Source organism: Peromyscus californicus, unplaced genomic scaffold, assembly GCF_007827085.1.
Source record: "Peromyscus californicus insignis strain IS unplaced genomic scaffold, ASM782708v3 Scaffold_14__1_contigs__length_90479793_seg_2, whole genome shotgun sequence".
Lineage (NCBI taxonomy): Eukaryota > Metazoa > Chordata > Mammalia > Rodentia > Cricetidae > Peromyscus > Peromyscus californicus.
Window position 1 is genome coordinate 46,496,419 of NW_026294436.1, and position 17,103 is coordinate 46,513,521.

The following is a 17,103-nucleotide window of genomic DNA, read 5'->3' on the forward strand; positions in this document are numbered from 1 at the left end:
CGCCTCCGCCATGTTTATTGTGGGCGGAAATTTGAGAGAAAGCTTCGCATCGGTTGTAAAACGGAAGAGCAATGCGGCGCAATCGGGAATTTGACGGGACTGATAAAAGCTCTGCCCTCAGTTAAAATGGCGACGTCGGTTGCTCATTTACGTGAAATCGGCGGGCCACAGAAGAGGCTGTCTGCGTCGGCCGCAGAGCGAGTCGGGAAATGATTTTAAACCGGAGGGCGTGGAGTGCGCGGAGTTGCGCCTTTGCGAAGGGAGTTTTTAGCTCTACTTTTGATCACAGCAGAGCTTCCGAGAAGGGGCTTCGGGGACACCTTGTCTTTCGTGGGCAGACGCCAGCTCCGGAGGAGTGAGGGTCGCAGAGCCGGGCCTCTAGGGAAGCGGAACTGTCTCTCCCACGGTGAAGTCGCAGTGTTGCCCGCGTCTGAGGGGCCCAGGGTTCCCTCGCTGGCCTTGATGTCTCTTCTGAACTCACCAGGGATTGCTTCGGTTCTCTCTTAACAGTCATTTTGGCCTTTGGCCGCTTTCTTTTTTTCCTAAAAAAACAAAACAAAACAAAAAATCCCCAAAAAACGAAAAAACCAAAAATATCTTCTCGACGTAGTCTTGGAGCCAGACTTGAAGAATGATTCGTGCATCCGGAATGGATGACAGCATCGTTACGACATATTTTTGGTAAGATGTTTTGGGTGGGTCCTGCACTGACTATGTACTGCCTTGAGCTGTGTTGTGAGGTCACTGTCTGTCCAATGCTTTTGTGTGTTTAGATGGACACACACTGGAGTTAACGTTCAGATGAGCGTTGGTGTTGGGGCAGCCGGTTGACTGTTGTGGCAATATTGCCCCTTTTTTCATGAGAAGTAACTGAGTTTTAGTTGTGTGTTATGAACTGAGTACAAGAGGATTCGGCAAGCAGTGTTGTTCTGTGGATACTAAAAAGCTGCTGGAAGAGTAAAACTTGGGAACTATTTCGGACCCTTTCCCCTCTGTCAACTGGCAACGTAGTGGCTTACATAATGGGTCATTTGAGGAGTACTAGATGTGTCCCAGCACAAGGGAGGCTGAAGCAAGAGAATTGCTGTGAGTTCTAGGCCAACCTGAGCTACACAGTCACTCTTTATAAACAAAACACCCCCCCCCAACAAAAGGAGAATATTTGTTAAAGGCGTGATATTTGTTAAGTGATTACAAACAAATCTGGAAAATAATGAATGCTTAGCAATTATTGTACCAAATAACATACTTCAAAGAACAATTCTGTAGTCTGAACGCACTAAAGTGCACACTGGAAGGCTCACATCATGGAAATACTTAATGCCTATGGGAAAATGAAAAATGCCTATTTAAATGTTGCATCCCTATCTATGATGTTTTTAATTTTATTTTTTAAACATAGTACATGTGTGTTCTATGGGTATGGTGGTCAGAGGACATCTTGCAGAAGTCAGTTCTTTCCTACTGTATGAGTTTCAGGAATTGAACTTAGGTTATCTGGCTTAGCTGCAGGTTCCTTTACTGGCTGAGCCATCTGACCAGCCCTGGAGTTTGGAGAATCCAGACAAAGCTAAGGTCCCAAAGCCAATGGAGGAGGAATCGATGGCACCAGATTACTATTCCCCTAATATAGACAACTGGCTCTTCCAGGTGATTTACCCTCCCTGGAGAATGTTGCCACCACCCTCCTCTGTGGTACACCACTCCTGTGGAGGAGGAAATGGCCATGCCCCCGGAGGTATGTGTGAGGGTCATCATGCTTTCCAGACCATCGTCATCACAGGAACCACTCTAGTCCCAATTGTCGATCAACAAATCCATTGACAATTGCACTGTCTTTACTCCAAATCCTGTCTGGCTCAGTTTTGTCGCTTTTCTGGCTGAGGGAGGGTTGGTAGGAAAGGAAATCCCTTACTAAGGCAGGTTTGGAAGGCATCAGTTGAGGCATTTCGTCTGCAGGTCAAGTTTTGGCTACAGGCTGCTGGTGTGGGGTTGTGTCTGTGGAGATACCCTCCAGTTTTTTTTTTTTTTTTTTTTTTTTTTTGGTTTTTCGAGACAGGGTTTCTCTGTGTAGCTTTGCGCCTCTCCTGGAACTCACTTGGTAGCCCAGGCTGGCCTCGAACTCACAGAGATCCGCCTGTCTCTGCCTCCCGAGTGCTGGGATTAAAGGCGTGCGCCACCACTGCCCGGCTACCCTCCAGTTTTTTGACCAGGAAGTTCACCTCTTTCTGGCTGCTGAGGGTGTTAAGTGGCAAAGCCCACAGGGTTGAGCCGTGCTCCTGCTTGGGAACATGGTTTTCTTTTTTGTTGGTCATCTGGGGCCAGTCGTGCCTGGACATTCTGTTGCTTTGCAGCCTCCTTCAGGAAAGGGGGGCATACTGTGAGGTAGCTGCCTTTCCTCTTAGGACTGGCCTTGGCTCCCCTGATAGAGTTTTCCAACCTCCAAGGACCCTGGGAGAGAGCCATCCACCCACCATGCCACTTGTCTTGAATGTTCTGTCTTGTGTGTGCTCACACAAACTCACTTCCTGTCTTCCCTAACTTTTTGAAATTGGCAAGGCAGATTAGAAGCAGCTCTTTAGGGTCATCAGGAAGCCCCTGTTTTGCCCATCATTCATGGTGGTCTTGCAAGTCTGCTTGGCAACATGTATAGTTTGTTGGCAACATCAAAAACATTGTTTGACTTATTCTAGAGCTCATACTATAAAGTTCTTGTTTTGGCATTTCTCTTCACAGCACTAGAACAGTGACTAAGACAGGAAATAAGAGGATGCTGTGGCAAAGGGAGGGAGTGGGAAGGAGAGAGAGTAAGAAGTACCTGTAGAGCAGTGTGCATGAGTTAACTTTAGTGCTTAGAATTCTAGAGTTGTTTTTTTTTTTCTTATTGCAGACCATGGATCCTTATGACTCACGAGGGCCAACTCCTAGACGAGGTCCCTCAAATCTGAAAGATTACTTTGTAGGTGCCACCCCTTTGCAGAAACGACTGGAATCGGTCAGGAGGCAGAGTTCGTTTTTTCCCAGTCCACCTCGAAGGAAGGTTCCCCAATGTTCACAGTTACAGGTATGACTTGTTTGCCTTTGGGATAGTCAGTGATTGAAAATATATGAATAAGAATGCATCAATTTACATAACAATTTAACCTCTCAGCTAATAGATAAATGAGGAGTAGTTAAGAAAACAATTTCACACTTTAACCACACTGTGTTTTGTTCCTCCTAATCTCCATTACTCCATTTCACTTCCTCACTGTTTTTCTTCTGTGACATTGGCATTTTTGAAGGATATAGACTCATACTTTCCCTTGTTTGACTGGAATGTTCATCTTTATATTTGTATGATGTTTCTCAATGATTGAAATTTGTATTCTTGTCTAGCATTTTCCATAAGTTCTATTGTACCTTTGGTTCTTTGGTACCTTCAATGTAGCTTTCTCCTCTTGTCCATGGTGTATGTGTAGTGCTTTTTGGGATAGGAGTCAAGTTTTGTCTCTTATGACGTTTCTTGAAGAAGAATTGCTAGTGCTGGTACTGAAAATAATAGTTCTTAGACAGAAAGCTTTTCGGGCGTTGGGGGGTGGGGCTACTGGAGGTTTAATGCAGAGCCTTGCGTATGTTCAGCTTAGTTCTACTGCTGAACTACATCCTCAGCCTGAGAGACTTTATCCTCCCTCCCTCCCTCTCTCCATCTCTCCCTCCCTCCCTTTCTTTCTTCCTTCCTTCCTTCCTTCCTTCCTTCCCCTGCCAGCTGATATTACATACGTGCACCTACATGACTTCCTAGTGTGTAGTATTTTGCCTGCATGTATGTATATGTACCACATGTGTGCCTGAGGAAGTCAGAAGAGGGCATTGGACTCCCTAGAACTGGAGTGACTTATGATTGTGAACCATCAAGTGGATGCTGAGAACACCCAGGTCCTCTGCCATTTCTCCAACCCCTTCGACATATTTTATATAAAGATGGAAATGTCTAGTTTAGTGCTTCTTATTTTTACAATTTTCCCATTCATTTCGTAAGAAAAAGTATGTAGCTGTTTCAATGAATGCTGTTACTATGACAAACATTGTTCTCAAATCACACACACCCACACACATACTCTTTTGTTCTAAAAGACAGCTAGAGCTGTGAGGCAATGTCAGAAAATGTGGGCTTTAGAAGTTCCTCAGGAGGAAGTTAGGAGCTGTTAGACTGTCAGTACTTTTATACCCTTGTGGGGTTTTTGTTTGTTTGTATGTTTTCTGTTTGTTTACTTTTGTTTTTGTTTCTTTGAGACAGAATGTTGCTATACAAGCCTGTTAGCTTAGAACTCACTGTGTAGACTGGGCCAATTTGGCCCTGAACTTGTGGGTGATCTTTCTGTCTGCCCCAGAAGAGCTGGAGTTACAGTCGTATACCACTATGCCTGGCTCCCATTTGTTTTTTAAATTAATCTTTTAAGTGAGCATACAAAATGACTGATTCCCTGTGGCATGCTCATATATATATTATATATATATATATATATTATATATATATATATTATACTTGGTTATTCTTCATCTTCTTCCCCGTCTGACCCTGTTGTTCCCCCCAAATAGTTTTCCTTTCTGGGTACTGTCTTATTATCTCTACCCATATGAGCTCTTCCTTCCCTCTCATAGTCCCTTTCCTGCTTCCGTGACCACACACACACACACACTAAAACACACATGCACACACATATATCAAATGTCAGATCGTAGTCAGTGCTATGAAGAAAAATAAAAGGGTCAGGAGATAGTGACAGATTTGGAGTGATACGTTTACTTTAGAGTGGCCTCTTAGATAATAACTAAGGACAGATCTGAGTGAAATGGAGAGCTTTCTTGTATGAACATCCAGGGGAACAGTTTTCCACACAGGAAGGGAGGCAAAGGCAGAGGACCATTTAATGACCTATAAAGTCCTGCAAGCTCCATTTGAGGTTAATCTTAGGATTAACCTCAGGATCATGTACCAAATTTTTATTAAATATATAAATTGCTATTATTAAATTTTTATTCATGTTTTTACTTTTTAAATCATTTATCTTGGTTTTTTTGTTTTAGGAAGAAATTGATCCTCAGAAGGTTGCATTTCTTCTCCACAAACAATGGACTGTATATAGTTTAACTCCCTTGTATAAATTCTCCTATACTAATCTCAAAGAATATTCTAGACTTCTAAGTGCATTTATTGCTGCTGAAAAGCAGAAAGGACTTGCTGTGGAAGTGGGAGAAGACTTCAACATCAAAGTGATTTTTTCCACTCTACTTGGAGTGAAAGGAACACAAAGGGACCCTGAAGCATTTCTTGTGCAGGTATAGTAGTATGTACGTAGCACTTGCTTCAGAGAGGGGGGGAAAATCAATGTTTTGTTGGTTTGGAATGGAAATTATAGTATTTTCTTGTTGCATGTCTTTTTGGGGGGCGGGCGGTGCTGGAGAGATGGCTCAATTAAGAATACTGGCTGTTCTTCCAGAGGACCCAGGTTCAATTCCCAGCACCTACATGGCAGCTCACAACTGTCTGTAATTCCACTTCCATAGGATCTAACATGCTCACACAGACATATATGCAGGCAAAACACCAATGCACGTGAAATTAAAAAATAATAATAATAAAAATTTTAAAAAGTTTTTTGATTACATTTATGTATTTGTTTATTTTATTGTTTATTTAATTCTATGTATATATGTATGTGATTGTGTACCACAGTATGTTTGTGGAATTTGGAGAACTTTCACTGGAATTGGTTCTCTCTAATATGTAGGATCCTGGGGATCAAACTCAGGTGTCTTAATTTGCTAAGCCATCTTTCTGACCCAAAGCTTGTGGTTTTTTATCTTAGTTTATATTATAATAATTAGAGATGGCTAACTTAACTTGTTTCCTACATGTGTAGGAAATTTTTTTTGTGAGTGGAATATGATGTTGACTTTAGAAAGCACACAGAGGTATAAAAGAAGTTTAAGAAACTTGTGCTGGCAAGCCGGGTGGTGGCACACGCCTTTAATCCCAGCACTTGGGAGGCAGAGCCAGGCGGATCTCTGTGAGTTCAAGGCCAGCCTGGTCTACAGAGCGAGATCCAGGACAGGCACTAAAACTACACAGAGAAACCCTGTCTCAAAAAGAAAACAAAAACAAAAACCAAACAAAGAAACTTATGCTGGCAAGATGGCTCAGCAAGTCTAGGCACATGGGCAAGGCTGGTAGTAGAAGGAACAACCCGATTCCACAAAGGTGTCCTCTGCCCTTACACTCCACTCTGGCACACATACCCTCAAATCATGCACTCACATACACACAATAATAATTTTTAAAAATCACAATTTAACATTTTGGTATACATCTATTTGTTTATCTGAATCAGCACAGTCTTAAAATTGGGATCTCACTGTCCATACTTTGTGTTTTGGCTAATCAGTGTTATAGCTAATTACTCATAAATAGGAATTCTACATTTTTGTAGATACAGATGAATGTTCTAGTTCTATTCTTTCTTTCCTTTTTTTTTTTTTTCTTTCGAGACAGGGTTTCTCTGTATAGTCCTGTTTATCCTGGAACTTACTCTGTAGATCAGGCTGGCTTCAAACTCACAGAGATCTGCCTGCCTCTGCCTTTGGAGTGCTGGGATTAAAGGTTGTGCCACCCTGCTTCTAATTATTTTCTGTGATAAAACACTGACCAAAAGCAACTTGGGGAGGAAAGAGTTTATAAATTGGCTTGCAGTTCATGAGGAAAGCCAAGGCAGGAACTCAAGCAGAGACCAGAAGGAACACCATTTACTGGCATTCTCCCCATGGCCTTTTCAATTTGCTTTCTTACACAATCCAGGCCCACCTGTCCAGGGTGGCACTGCCCACAGTGAGCTGGGCCCTCCCATATCCATCATTAATCAAGAAAATGTCCCAGAGACTTGTCTACGAGGCCATGCTGGAGTAGAAATGCCTCAGTTGATGTTCCTTCTTCCCAGATGACTGTAGCTGTGTCAAGGTGACTAAAAACTAACCAGCACACTATAATTCATTGATTTTTTTTTTTAATTTAAGTTTTAGCTCCTAGAAGCAAAATTTTAGTAAAATTGTGTGCATTATATCATTCCATATGGTACGTGGTGCCATGTGACTCTCAGAAATGCAATGCTAATATCTCTTCCTGTTAGTTGTGCATAAAAGCAACAAGCCTGTCTTTTATTAGTCAAGAGATTAGCTTTGGTGTTTTGAGACAGGGTCTCATTGTGTAGTCCTGGATGGCTGACCTAGAACTTGCTATGTTGACCAGAAGGTCCTTGAACTCACAGAGATCCTCCTACCTCTACCTCTTGAGCTTGGAATTAAAAGTGTGTGTTCCCCCCGCCCCCAGCTCCACACACACAACACACATACAACTTTTCTCCTTTTCTTGACATAGGCTCTTCCTGTGTAGCACTGGCTGGCCTGTAACTCACAGAGATCCGACTGCCTCTGCCTTCCAATTTCTGGTATTAAAAATTTGTGTGACTGTACCCAACTCAAATGAACTAATCTTTATCTTTGAAAAAGGAAATTAAATTCTCAAGCTGTAGAAAAAAGATTAGATTCATTTGTATAAATTAAAGGTTAGCAAACTAATGTGTAGACTGGCTTTTTCTCTCTTTTTCCCAAAAGATAGTCTTGCTTTATAGCCCTGGGTGACCTAATACTCAGACTTGGGACAATCCTGCCTCAGTCTCCTAAGTACTAGGATTAGAGGTGTATGCCACCATGCCCAACTTATTTCTTGTTTTGGTGAATAATTTTTTTTCTTGGAACATAGCCCATTTCATTTGCTTCTGTATTGTCTATGGCCACCTTTGGGCTCTAACTGGAGACTTCAAGTGTAGTTAGTTGTGACAGACCATATATCCTGCAAAAGTAAAAATATTTAATATCTGGCCTCCCTCACCTGCTCTTTTGTTTATTTTTTGAGATAGGATCTCATGTGGCCTCGGGTGGCCTTGGACTCACAGTAGTTTAAGCCATGCTGAGGTGACCTTGATCCTTCTGCCTCCACTTCTCAGATGCTGGGATTATAATGTACACCACCGTACCTGGTGCTATTTGACTTTTTAAGGAAAAGTCCACTTCCTACAGGATAGGGCTGTAGAGGGATGCTCAGTTTGGTGGACATGGCTGCTTCACTGTTAGCTCCAGTGATGGTAATACCATATAGCATGAGGATTCTTCCAGTTATTAGGCAAGTTCCAAATGATTCTGACCCCAAATACCTGAAAGACTACCAAGAGAATTTAAAAAAAAAAAAAAGAAGCTAAAGTGTAATGAAGATGTTACAAGCCAGGGATGATTACCCAAGGCAGTGTGCAGCTCAAGGAGTTAGAAGAGAAATACAATTAAACACAATTAAAAACAAAATTTTAAGCAGAGCATTAGTCTAAGGATTTTCAAATCTCCATTTGTTTTGCTGAATTTAGCTTACAAGGGACATCACAAAGTCATCCTCACAAACTTCCAGTGATTACATGAAAAGATCATCTTTTCCATAGTGCAAATCAAAGCCTTTCACTAGCATGATCATTACCACAGACCATAAATTAAAAGCAAAATAGTACAGCTGGGCATGGTGCCGCATGCCTTTAGTCCCAGCATTTGAGAGACAGAGGCAAGCAGTAGGTCTCTGAGTTTGAGGCCAGCCTGGTCTACGTAGTGATTTCTAGGACAGCCCGTCTCAAAAACAAAACAAAGCAAAACAAAACATTAATAATAAATGTGATTGAAGGTGTGGAGAACTTGGAATCCTCATGCATTGCAAAAAATTTTTGCAGCCACTTTGGAAAGCAACAGGTTTCAAAATCTCATTTCTTGATAAACTTACAGGACTCTTAAGTCATGAAAGTATGATATATATAGTATATTTGGTCTTGGAAATGTTTAAATCCTTCATAATCTCTTGAATAAGGAGATATGATAAAAGAAACTGTTTAAGTGATCCTTTATTAAGAAATATGATGGTGTCAGATGGTGGTGACACACACCTTTAATCCTAGGAATCCAAAGGCAGGGGTAGGTGGATCTCTGAGTTTGAGGCTAGCCTGGTCTACAGAGTGAGTTCCAGGACAACCAGGGCTACACAGAAAAACCCTATAGTAGGGTTTTTTTTTTTTTTCTTTTTTTTTAATTTTTGGGAGCCCGCCGCCCAACTCCCAAATAAATACACGGAGACTTAGTCTTACTTATTAATGCCCAGCCTTAGCTTGACTTGTTTCTAGCCAGCTATTCTTAAATTATCCCATCTACCTTTGCCTCTGGGCTTTTACCTTTCTCTATTCTATATACCTCTCTTTCTTTCTTACTTAATGACTGGTTGTGTGGCTGGGTGGCTGACCCCTGGCATCCTTCTCTCCTCCTTTTCTTGCTCCTCTCTCTTCTCTCTCTCCTCATTTATTCTCTGTGCCTGCCAGCCCTGCCTGCATCTCTCTTGCCTAGCTATTGGACGTTCAGCAAGACCAATCAGTTGTTTTAGGTAGGCACAGTAACACAGCTTTACAGAGTTAAACAAATGCAACATAAAAGAATGCAACACATCTTTGCATCATTAAACAAATATTCTACAATGAAACCCTGTCTTGAAAAACAAAAACTATGATGGGGCAAAAATTTAAATGTTGCCCTGGTCAGTACTTTAACAAAAACTATTATGAATGTTTTGAAGGAATGTTTGCTATGTAATTCACAATGGGAAATTTGAGGGGTTAGTCATGGGAAAGTAATTAGGATTTTAAACTATCTTGAACAGATTGGCACAGTGGACCAAATTGAAAGAGCTTTAAATTTTGGTAGAAGTAAGTTTACTGCCTTAATCTAGGTGGAGAGAAGATTTACATTTTACATATAATGGCAAAGATGAATGTATTGGGCCTTTAAATTTTTTTAAATTAGATTTATTAATTTTATTTTATGTGTGTTTTGCCTGTATATGTCTGACCACATGTGTGCTTGGTGCCCTTGGAGGTCAGAAGAGGACATCAGATCACCTGGAACTGGAATTATGGATGGTTGTAAACCATCATGTGGGTGCTGGGAATCGAACACGGTCCTCTGCAAGAGCAACAAGTGCTCTTCACTGCTGAGCCTTCTCTTCAGCCCTGGACATTTTTTATATAAAGCTGTCAACTAAAAACTAGAGGTCTGTAATTTTAGATTATACTAATAGTACAACCTAGGTCAAAGATGATGATCTAATCAGAGTTTTTTGTTTTTGTTTTTCTAATCTAGAGCCTTGTATACACTATGTACTTTGCCACTGAGTTTGATTCTTAGGGCTTTGTAATTAAACTTTTCTGAAGTAAATATGTTCACTTTTGGATGACTCCTATGCGTAAGAAGGTCAGAGTGTAAGAGTGCAAGAGAACTTGTGAGTGTATGTCCTAGGACGAATGGATTGAAGACACTGGAGACCTTGAACTTGACAGTGTATGTGTTATGGACCAGCAGGTGTCTGAGGGGCTTTTCCTGTAGAAGAGAGATTAGATTTTATTTGTCTTACATGCCCATAGTGAAGAAAGTGATGCAGTGGATGGGAACTGTATGTAGCATATGGAAGAACATTTTAAGTTGATGGAAAGGGTTGTTGTGGGAAATGTTCCTCTCTAATGGGAATTTTTTTTTTTTTTTTTTTTTTTTTTTTGTGGTTTTTCAAGACAGGGTTTCTCTGTGTAGCTTTGGAGCCTTTCCTGGAACTCACTCTGTAGCCCAGGTTGGCCTCGAACTCACAAAGATCCACCTGGCTCTGCCTCTGAGTGCTGGGATTAAAGGCGTGCGCCACCACCGCCCGGCTCTAATGGCAAATGTAAGCTGTTGGACGTGGAGCTCTTCTGTAGTCCTTTCTAAAGTTGAGATTTTTTTTTCCTTCCCCAAGGTATTGTACTTGAGTGTACCATATAAGAATTTCCTAATTTGGTTTTTGGCAAGGTCTTGCCATATGCTCTATTTCTAGTATAGAAAAATATTAGCCAAAAGTCAATATTTTGATAAGCTCTAATAATTAGAGAAGTTACTCATTGTGTTTTTTTTTTTTTTATCAGCTATTGTTATCACTTTAATTTTTTTTTTTTTTTTTGGTTTTTTGAGACAGAGTTTCTCTTTGTAGCCTTGCGCCTTTCCTGGAACTCACTCTGTAGTCCAGGCTGGCCTTGAACTCACAAGATCCACCTGCCTCTGCCTCCCGAGTGCTGGCATTAAAGGCGTGTGCCATCACCACCTGGCTAATTTTGTTTTTTTAATGAAGCAAAGTTGGAGTTTATTAAGAATCAGTTTTTATACATACTTGATTACAGATATTAAAAGAGAGAGACAGTATTTAAAAAAAAGAAGCGGGGTTGGGGATTTAGCTCAGTGGTAAAGTGCTTGCCTAGCAAGCGCAAGGCCCTGGGTTCAGTCCTCAGCTCTGGAAAATAAATAAATAAATAAATAAATAAATAAATAAATAAATAAATAAATAAATAAATAAATAAAAGAAGCTGGACATGGTAGCTCACACATGTAACCCAGCACTGGATTGATTTTGGGTTTTTGTTTTGTGCTCTTTTTTAAAATGTGTTTCTATTAGCATATATAAATTACTTATAATAATGGGTTTCATACATGTATATGATCATTTTGATCATTGTCCCTTGTGTCCCTCCTTCCTGCTGATCTCCCTCCTCTTCTCAACTGCTTCCCCTTCTACTTTCCTGTCTTGGTTTTTGGTGACCCAATGAGTTTAGTTAGGGCTGTTGACAGGAACATGGGTGAGGGCTTAGTTACAGGCACATAGGCAACTTGCCAGTGGCTTTTCCACTAAAGAAGATCATTAACTGCCTGTATATCCTCAGGGATGGGTGGGGCTTTGGAGTTTCTTCCCTCTTTCAAGTCAGGATGCTTAGGAACCCACTCTTCGGCAGGTAATCACAGCTGCTGAGAAGTCAAGAGTGCAATCGCCAGGTCAAGGCAGAGGACAGCGTTCCATATCCTTCCGCTTCATCCTCGGCTCCACCCTTCCATGCATGCTCTCCCTAAGTGTTCGGAGTGATGGGGGTCTGTTGAACCTCCACTTACTCTCAGCACTGGCCGGTTGTAAGCCTCTGTGGGAACTGTGGCCCACAGCAAACAGAAACTCCCCCGACCAAAGATGACAACAGTATTTATTCGTCTATGAGCACAACATAAATATTTTTAGAAGACAATTTAATAGGGACTTTATGCCCACTTAGCAATAAAACAGCAGTACCTTGCCTACTAGAGCCTATGTTTATAGTCCCGGACATGAATTCCTTCCTGTGGAGTAGGTAGGCCTCAGATCTAATTGGAAAGTGGTTGGTTAACCTCACAAGAGTTCTGTTACTATTGCTCGCTCTCTCTCTCTCTCTCTCTCTCTCTCTCTCTCTCTCTCTCTCTCTCTCATCTATTTTTCCTTCCTTCCATCCATCCTATTATCTATCTATCTATCTATCTATCTATCTATCTATCTATCTATCTATCTATCCTATTATTTGAGACAGTATCCCATAGAGACCAGGCTAACCTCAAACTTGCTATGTAGCCAAGGCTGGCCTTGAACTCCTTGTCTTCCTGAGTCAGCCTGGAATTATGAACATGTGTCACCATGCTTGGCCTTATTTTTAATATACTCACTAGTTTTGAGAAGATGAAATTTAGAGTAAATGGTCCTTTGAATGTAATGGACTTGTTTTGCTTTCCCTTGTAGATTCTCTCCAATTCCCAGTCATCACGTGAGCACAGAGAAGGGAAAGTGTTGTGGACTGGTTGGTTCTGCTGTGTCTTTGGAGAGAGTCTTCTGGAGACTGTGTCCGAAGACTTCACCTGTCTACCCTTATTCCTTGCAAACGGAGCAGAGTCCAATACCTCTCTAATCGGAGGCTGGTTTCAGAAGACCTTTGACTGTTGCTTCAGTCCTTTAGCAATCAGTGCGTTTAATCTTTCCTGGATGGCTGCCATGTGGACTGCATGCAAAATGGACCACTATGTGGCTACTACAGAATTGTTTTGGTCTGTGCCCTGTAGCCCTCAAAGCTTGGATATTTCTTATGCAATTCATCCAGAGGACGCAAAAGCTTTATGGGACAGTGTCCACAAAACACCTGGGGAGGTTACCCAGGAGGAGGTTGACTTATTTATGGACTGCCTTTACTCACACTTCCATAGGCATTTCAAAATTCACTTATCAGCCACAAGATTGGTTCGTGTCTCTACGTCTGTAGCTTCAGCACACACTGATGGAAAACTGAAGGTTAGTTTAAACACATCTAATTAAACTTTTTCTTGTCAGGGTTTCCAAATGTGTGGTGATTATATTTTACCTGGAGAAACACACTTGAATGCATAGTAGTTCAAGATACTAGAGAGACTTATTTTATGCTTTATAAATGACCCACCAATGTCTCTAGCCACCTAGAGCCGGCCTTAAGTGCAACAGCACTATGTATTGCGTAGTGTAGAGCTGAGTAATATGAATTACCCTCAAGCAACTGAAATTTTCAAAATGGACAAATTTTGAAATAACTGTTAAAATAACAGCATTTTTATGTGTGGAATAAAATTACAGCCAGCAACAGAATGTCATCTTTGTTTTCTAGGCTTTTTATTGCCATTAGAAAGAAATTTACAGAGACATTGTTTTTATGTTCTATAAAGAAACTATATATATATATATATTTTTTTTTATTTTTTTTTTAAGATTTATTTATTTATTTATTATGTATACAGTGTTCTGCCTGCATATCTGCCTGCAGACCAGAAGAGGGCACCAGATCTCATTACAGATGGTTGTGAGCCACCATGTGGGTGCTGGGAATTGATCTCAGGACCTCTGGAAGAGCAGTCGGTGCTCTTAACCTCTGAGCCATCTCTCCAGCCCCCCTTTTTTTTTTTTAATTTTTTAATTTATGTGTGTGGGTGTTTTTGCCTGCATGTGTATCTGTACATTTGTGCTATGCCCAGTGCCCTTGGAGGCCAGAAGAAGAAACCTTTGGATCCACTGAAACCAGAGTTTGGTGTGAGCTGTCATGTGGGTGCTGAGAATTGAATCTGGGTCCTCTGGAAGAGCAGCCAGTGCTCTTAGCCACTAAGCCATCTCCCCAGCCTCCTTAAGGCATATTTAAATACATGTCTGTAGTGGGTAACCTTAATAATTTCACCAATACATGTCCCTATATACATCCAGTGAATGCTTCCTATTATTTTGTCATTGTTAAGACTCTTAACAGAGTTTAATTCTACTTTTTCTTTCTACTTTTAAATTTTTCTGTGTATTTTTCCTTTTGTGTGTGTGTGGTAGGAAATGAACATAGTGCCTTGTACAGTCAGGCAAGTCCTCAGCCACTGAGCTACATACACTCTTTCTGTCCTATTTGTACATAATTACAGGCATAGTATGGCATAAGAAGAGTTGAGTTATAGTAATTAGCAATTCCATCTCTGTCTTTGTATTATCTAGTTACTTTGAAATGTTAATAAATTGTAGACTGTAGTCACCCAACTGTGCTGTAAAAGCACTAGAACTAATTCCTCCTACCTGGTTGTATTTTGTTACCCATTATGTAAACCCTCTCTATCTCTCCTTAGCTGTTGGTGACCACTGTTTTCTTCTATGAGATTTGTTTTGTTTTGAGGAAGGCTTTCATGTAGCTCAGGCTAGCCTTGAATTCATTATGTAGCTGGAGATGATGTTGAATTCTCAATCCTTCTGACTTCCACGTGTGTGCTGTGCCATGCACGTACATCTATAAAGACACAAAATCAATAATTTTTTTATAAAAGGAAAAGGTTCAAAAATATTTGAACTTTTATGTCTTATGTTCCATGAGTACTATATAACTCACATTTTCAAACTGAAAGGTCAAAATGAAATAATAGGCTGAAAAATAATTTTGATGAGAAGAGCTAAGGATTAAAAACAAAAGCAACTTAATATAGTGACACATGCTTGTAATACTAGTGCTTGGGAGGTAGAGGCAGGTGGATCAGTGGTTCAAGGTCATCCTTGGCAACATAGGGAATTCAAAGCCAGCATGGGTACTTCAGACCCTGTCTTAGAAAACTGAAGCAAGGACTGGAGAGATGGCTTAATGATTGAAAGCATGTACTGTTTGGGTAGAGAGCCCGAGAGTCTATCTCCTAGTACTCATACTGAGGAGGTTGAAAGCATATACTATTCTGGTAGAGAGCCCAAGAGTCCATCTCCTAGTACTCATACTGAGGAGGTCACAACCACCTGTAATTTCATTCCAGAGGAGCCAACACCCTCTTCTGGCCTTTTAAAATTGGTTTTAACCAAGCTCAGCTGGTTGAGAACTGCATTGCTCTTGCAGAGGATCTGAGTTGGGTTCCCAGCAGCCACACCAGGCAGTTCACAACTATCTGTAACTCTAGCTCCAAAAGATCAGATGCCTCTGGTCTCTTCTGGCACTTGGATTCATGTGCGTATACCTACACACATAACTACATAATTAAAAATAAATAAGTAAAATAAAAACCATGACAAAAATAAACAAAAACCCCCAAGATCAAATTGCTTTGTCATCATAATACTATCTTAATTTTAAAATCTTTTCTTTTTTTTCTTTTACAGATTCTCTGTCATAAATATCTTATTGGTGTGTTGGCATATATGACAGAACTGGCAATTTTTCAAATTGAGTGACTTCTCGTATGGACTGCACCTATAAACCCTTTCAATTATTTTCTGAGTTGCTCTTCCCAGTGGGGCAGTGGAAGAAATGTAGCACGTGTTTTCTCAGGGTGCCTTTGGAGTTTTCCAGGTGGATCTAGAACACAGCGGTGGTAGGGGTGAGCCATGTTCATGTGCTCGTATCACTGTGGTCATGTCGTGTGTAATGCCATAGAAGATGATGAGTTGTTAATATAAAAGCATCTAACTTAGTCAAATAAACATAACTAAAATCTGGTGTTTCTGATTTAGGTTATTTATTCTGATGGTGAGGCTTGCCTCTGAGGTTTCTGTTTAAATTTCTCAATTTTTCATTTCCAGATTTCCCTCAGTTTTTATATTATTATTGATTCTATTTCCACTTTTAGACCTTGAACTGTTTTATTGATTTCCTTTCACTATTTATGTTTTCATAGATTTCTTTAAGGAATTTATTCATTTCCTCTTTAAGGACCTCTATCATATTCATAAGGGCTATTTTAAGGTCTTTAAAAAGTCTTGTATATCAGCTATGTTGCAGTTCTCAGGACCTACTGTGGTAGGGTTGCTGGGCTTTAGTGGAGACATATTGTCCTGGCTGTTAGTGATTATGTTTTTATGATGATATCTAGGCATCTGGGTTTGGGAAGATTATAATTTGAGATGCTGATACCTGTTCTTGTCTTTGTTGGGTGGATGTCTTGTTCCTTGGTTCTGTTGCCCTCTGATTCTTAGGAGAGAGTGGTGGCTGTGTATTGTATGGTAAGAAACAACACCTTTTACAATAGCCTCAAATAGTATAAAATATCCTGGGGTAACTCTAACTGAGCAAGTGAAAGACCTGTATGACAAAAACTTCAAGTCTTCAAAAAAGAAGTTGAAGAAGATATCAGAAGATGGAAAGATCTTCCATGCTCGTGTATTGATAGGATTAACATAGTAAAAATGGCTATCTTCCCAAAAGCAATCTACAGATTCAATGCAATTTCCATCAAAAATTCAACACAATTCTTTACGGGCCCTAGAAGAACAATTTTCAGCTTCATATGTGGGTGGTTTGAGTAAAAATGGCCCCCATAAGTCCATAGGGAGTGGTACTATTAGGAAGTGTGACCTTGTTGGATTAGATGTGGCTTTGTTAGAGGAAGTGTGTCACTGGGTGGGTGGGTGGGGGGCGGCCTTTGAGGTCTCAGAAGCTCATGCCTGGCCAGTGTGGCACTTCTCCTCCTGCCTGTGAATCAATATGTAGAACTCTCAGCTACCTCTCCAACACCATGTCAACCTGTATGCCACCATGCTTCCCACCATGACAATAATGGACTAAACCTCTGAAACTGTAAGCCAGCCCCAATTAAATATTTTCCTTTATGAGAATTGCCATGGTCATGGTTTCTCTTCACAGCAATAGAAACCCTAAC

At 40.7% G+C, this 17,103-nt stretch overlaps 1 protein-coding gene across 2 annotated transcripts; it reads left to right on the forward strand.

Annotated features, from left to right (window-relative positions):
* The first annotated feature begins 115 nt into the window (after positions 1-115).
* Positions 116-15,944, forward strand: Cenpl (centromere protein L). Of its 2 annotated transcripts, XM_052737366.1 has the most exons (6): positions 116-681; positions 1,507-1,738; positions 2,891-3,064; positions 5,071-5,322; positions 12,725-13,267; positions 15,608-15,944. In XM_052737366.1, exons 2-6 carry the CDS (start codon positions 1,721-1,723, stop codon positions 15,677-15,679), a joined length of 1,059 nt encoding a protein of 352 aa, XP_052593326.1. In that variant the 5' UTR covers positions 116-681; positions 1,507-1,720; the 3' UTR covers positions 15,680-15,944. The 2 variants fall into 2 exon arrangements, with proteins under 2 accessions (XP_052593326.1, XP_052593327.1); XM_052737367.1 differs by lacking the exon at positions 1,507-1,738 and having other exon boundaries at positions 117-681.
* The last annotated feature ends 1,159 nt before the right edge of the window (positions 15,945-17,103 follow it).

Bases quoted from the DNA above. Each gene is read 5' to 3' on its own strand.
- Cenpl (XM_052737366.1), top strand. The intron at 3,065-5,070 runs GTATGACTTGTT...TTTTTGTTTTAG, and splicing joins CCCAATGTTCACAGTTACAG to GAAGAAATTGATCCTCAGAA. The intron at 5,323-12,724 runs GTATAGTAGTAT...TTTCCCTTGTAG, and splicing joins CTGAAGCATTTCTTGTGCAG to ATTCTCTCCAATTCCCAGTC.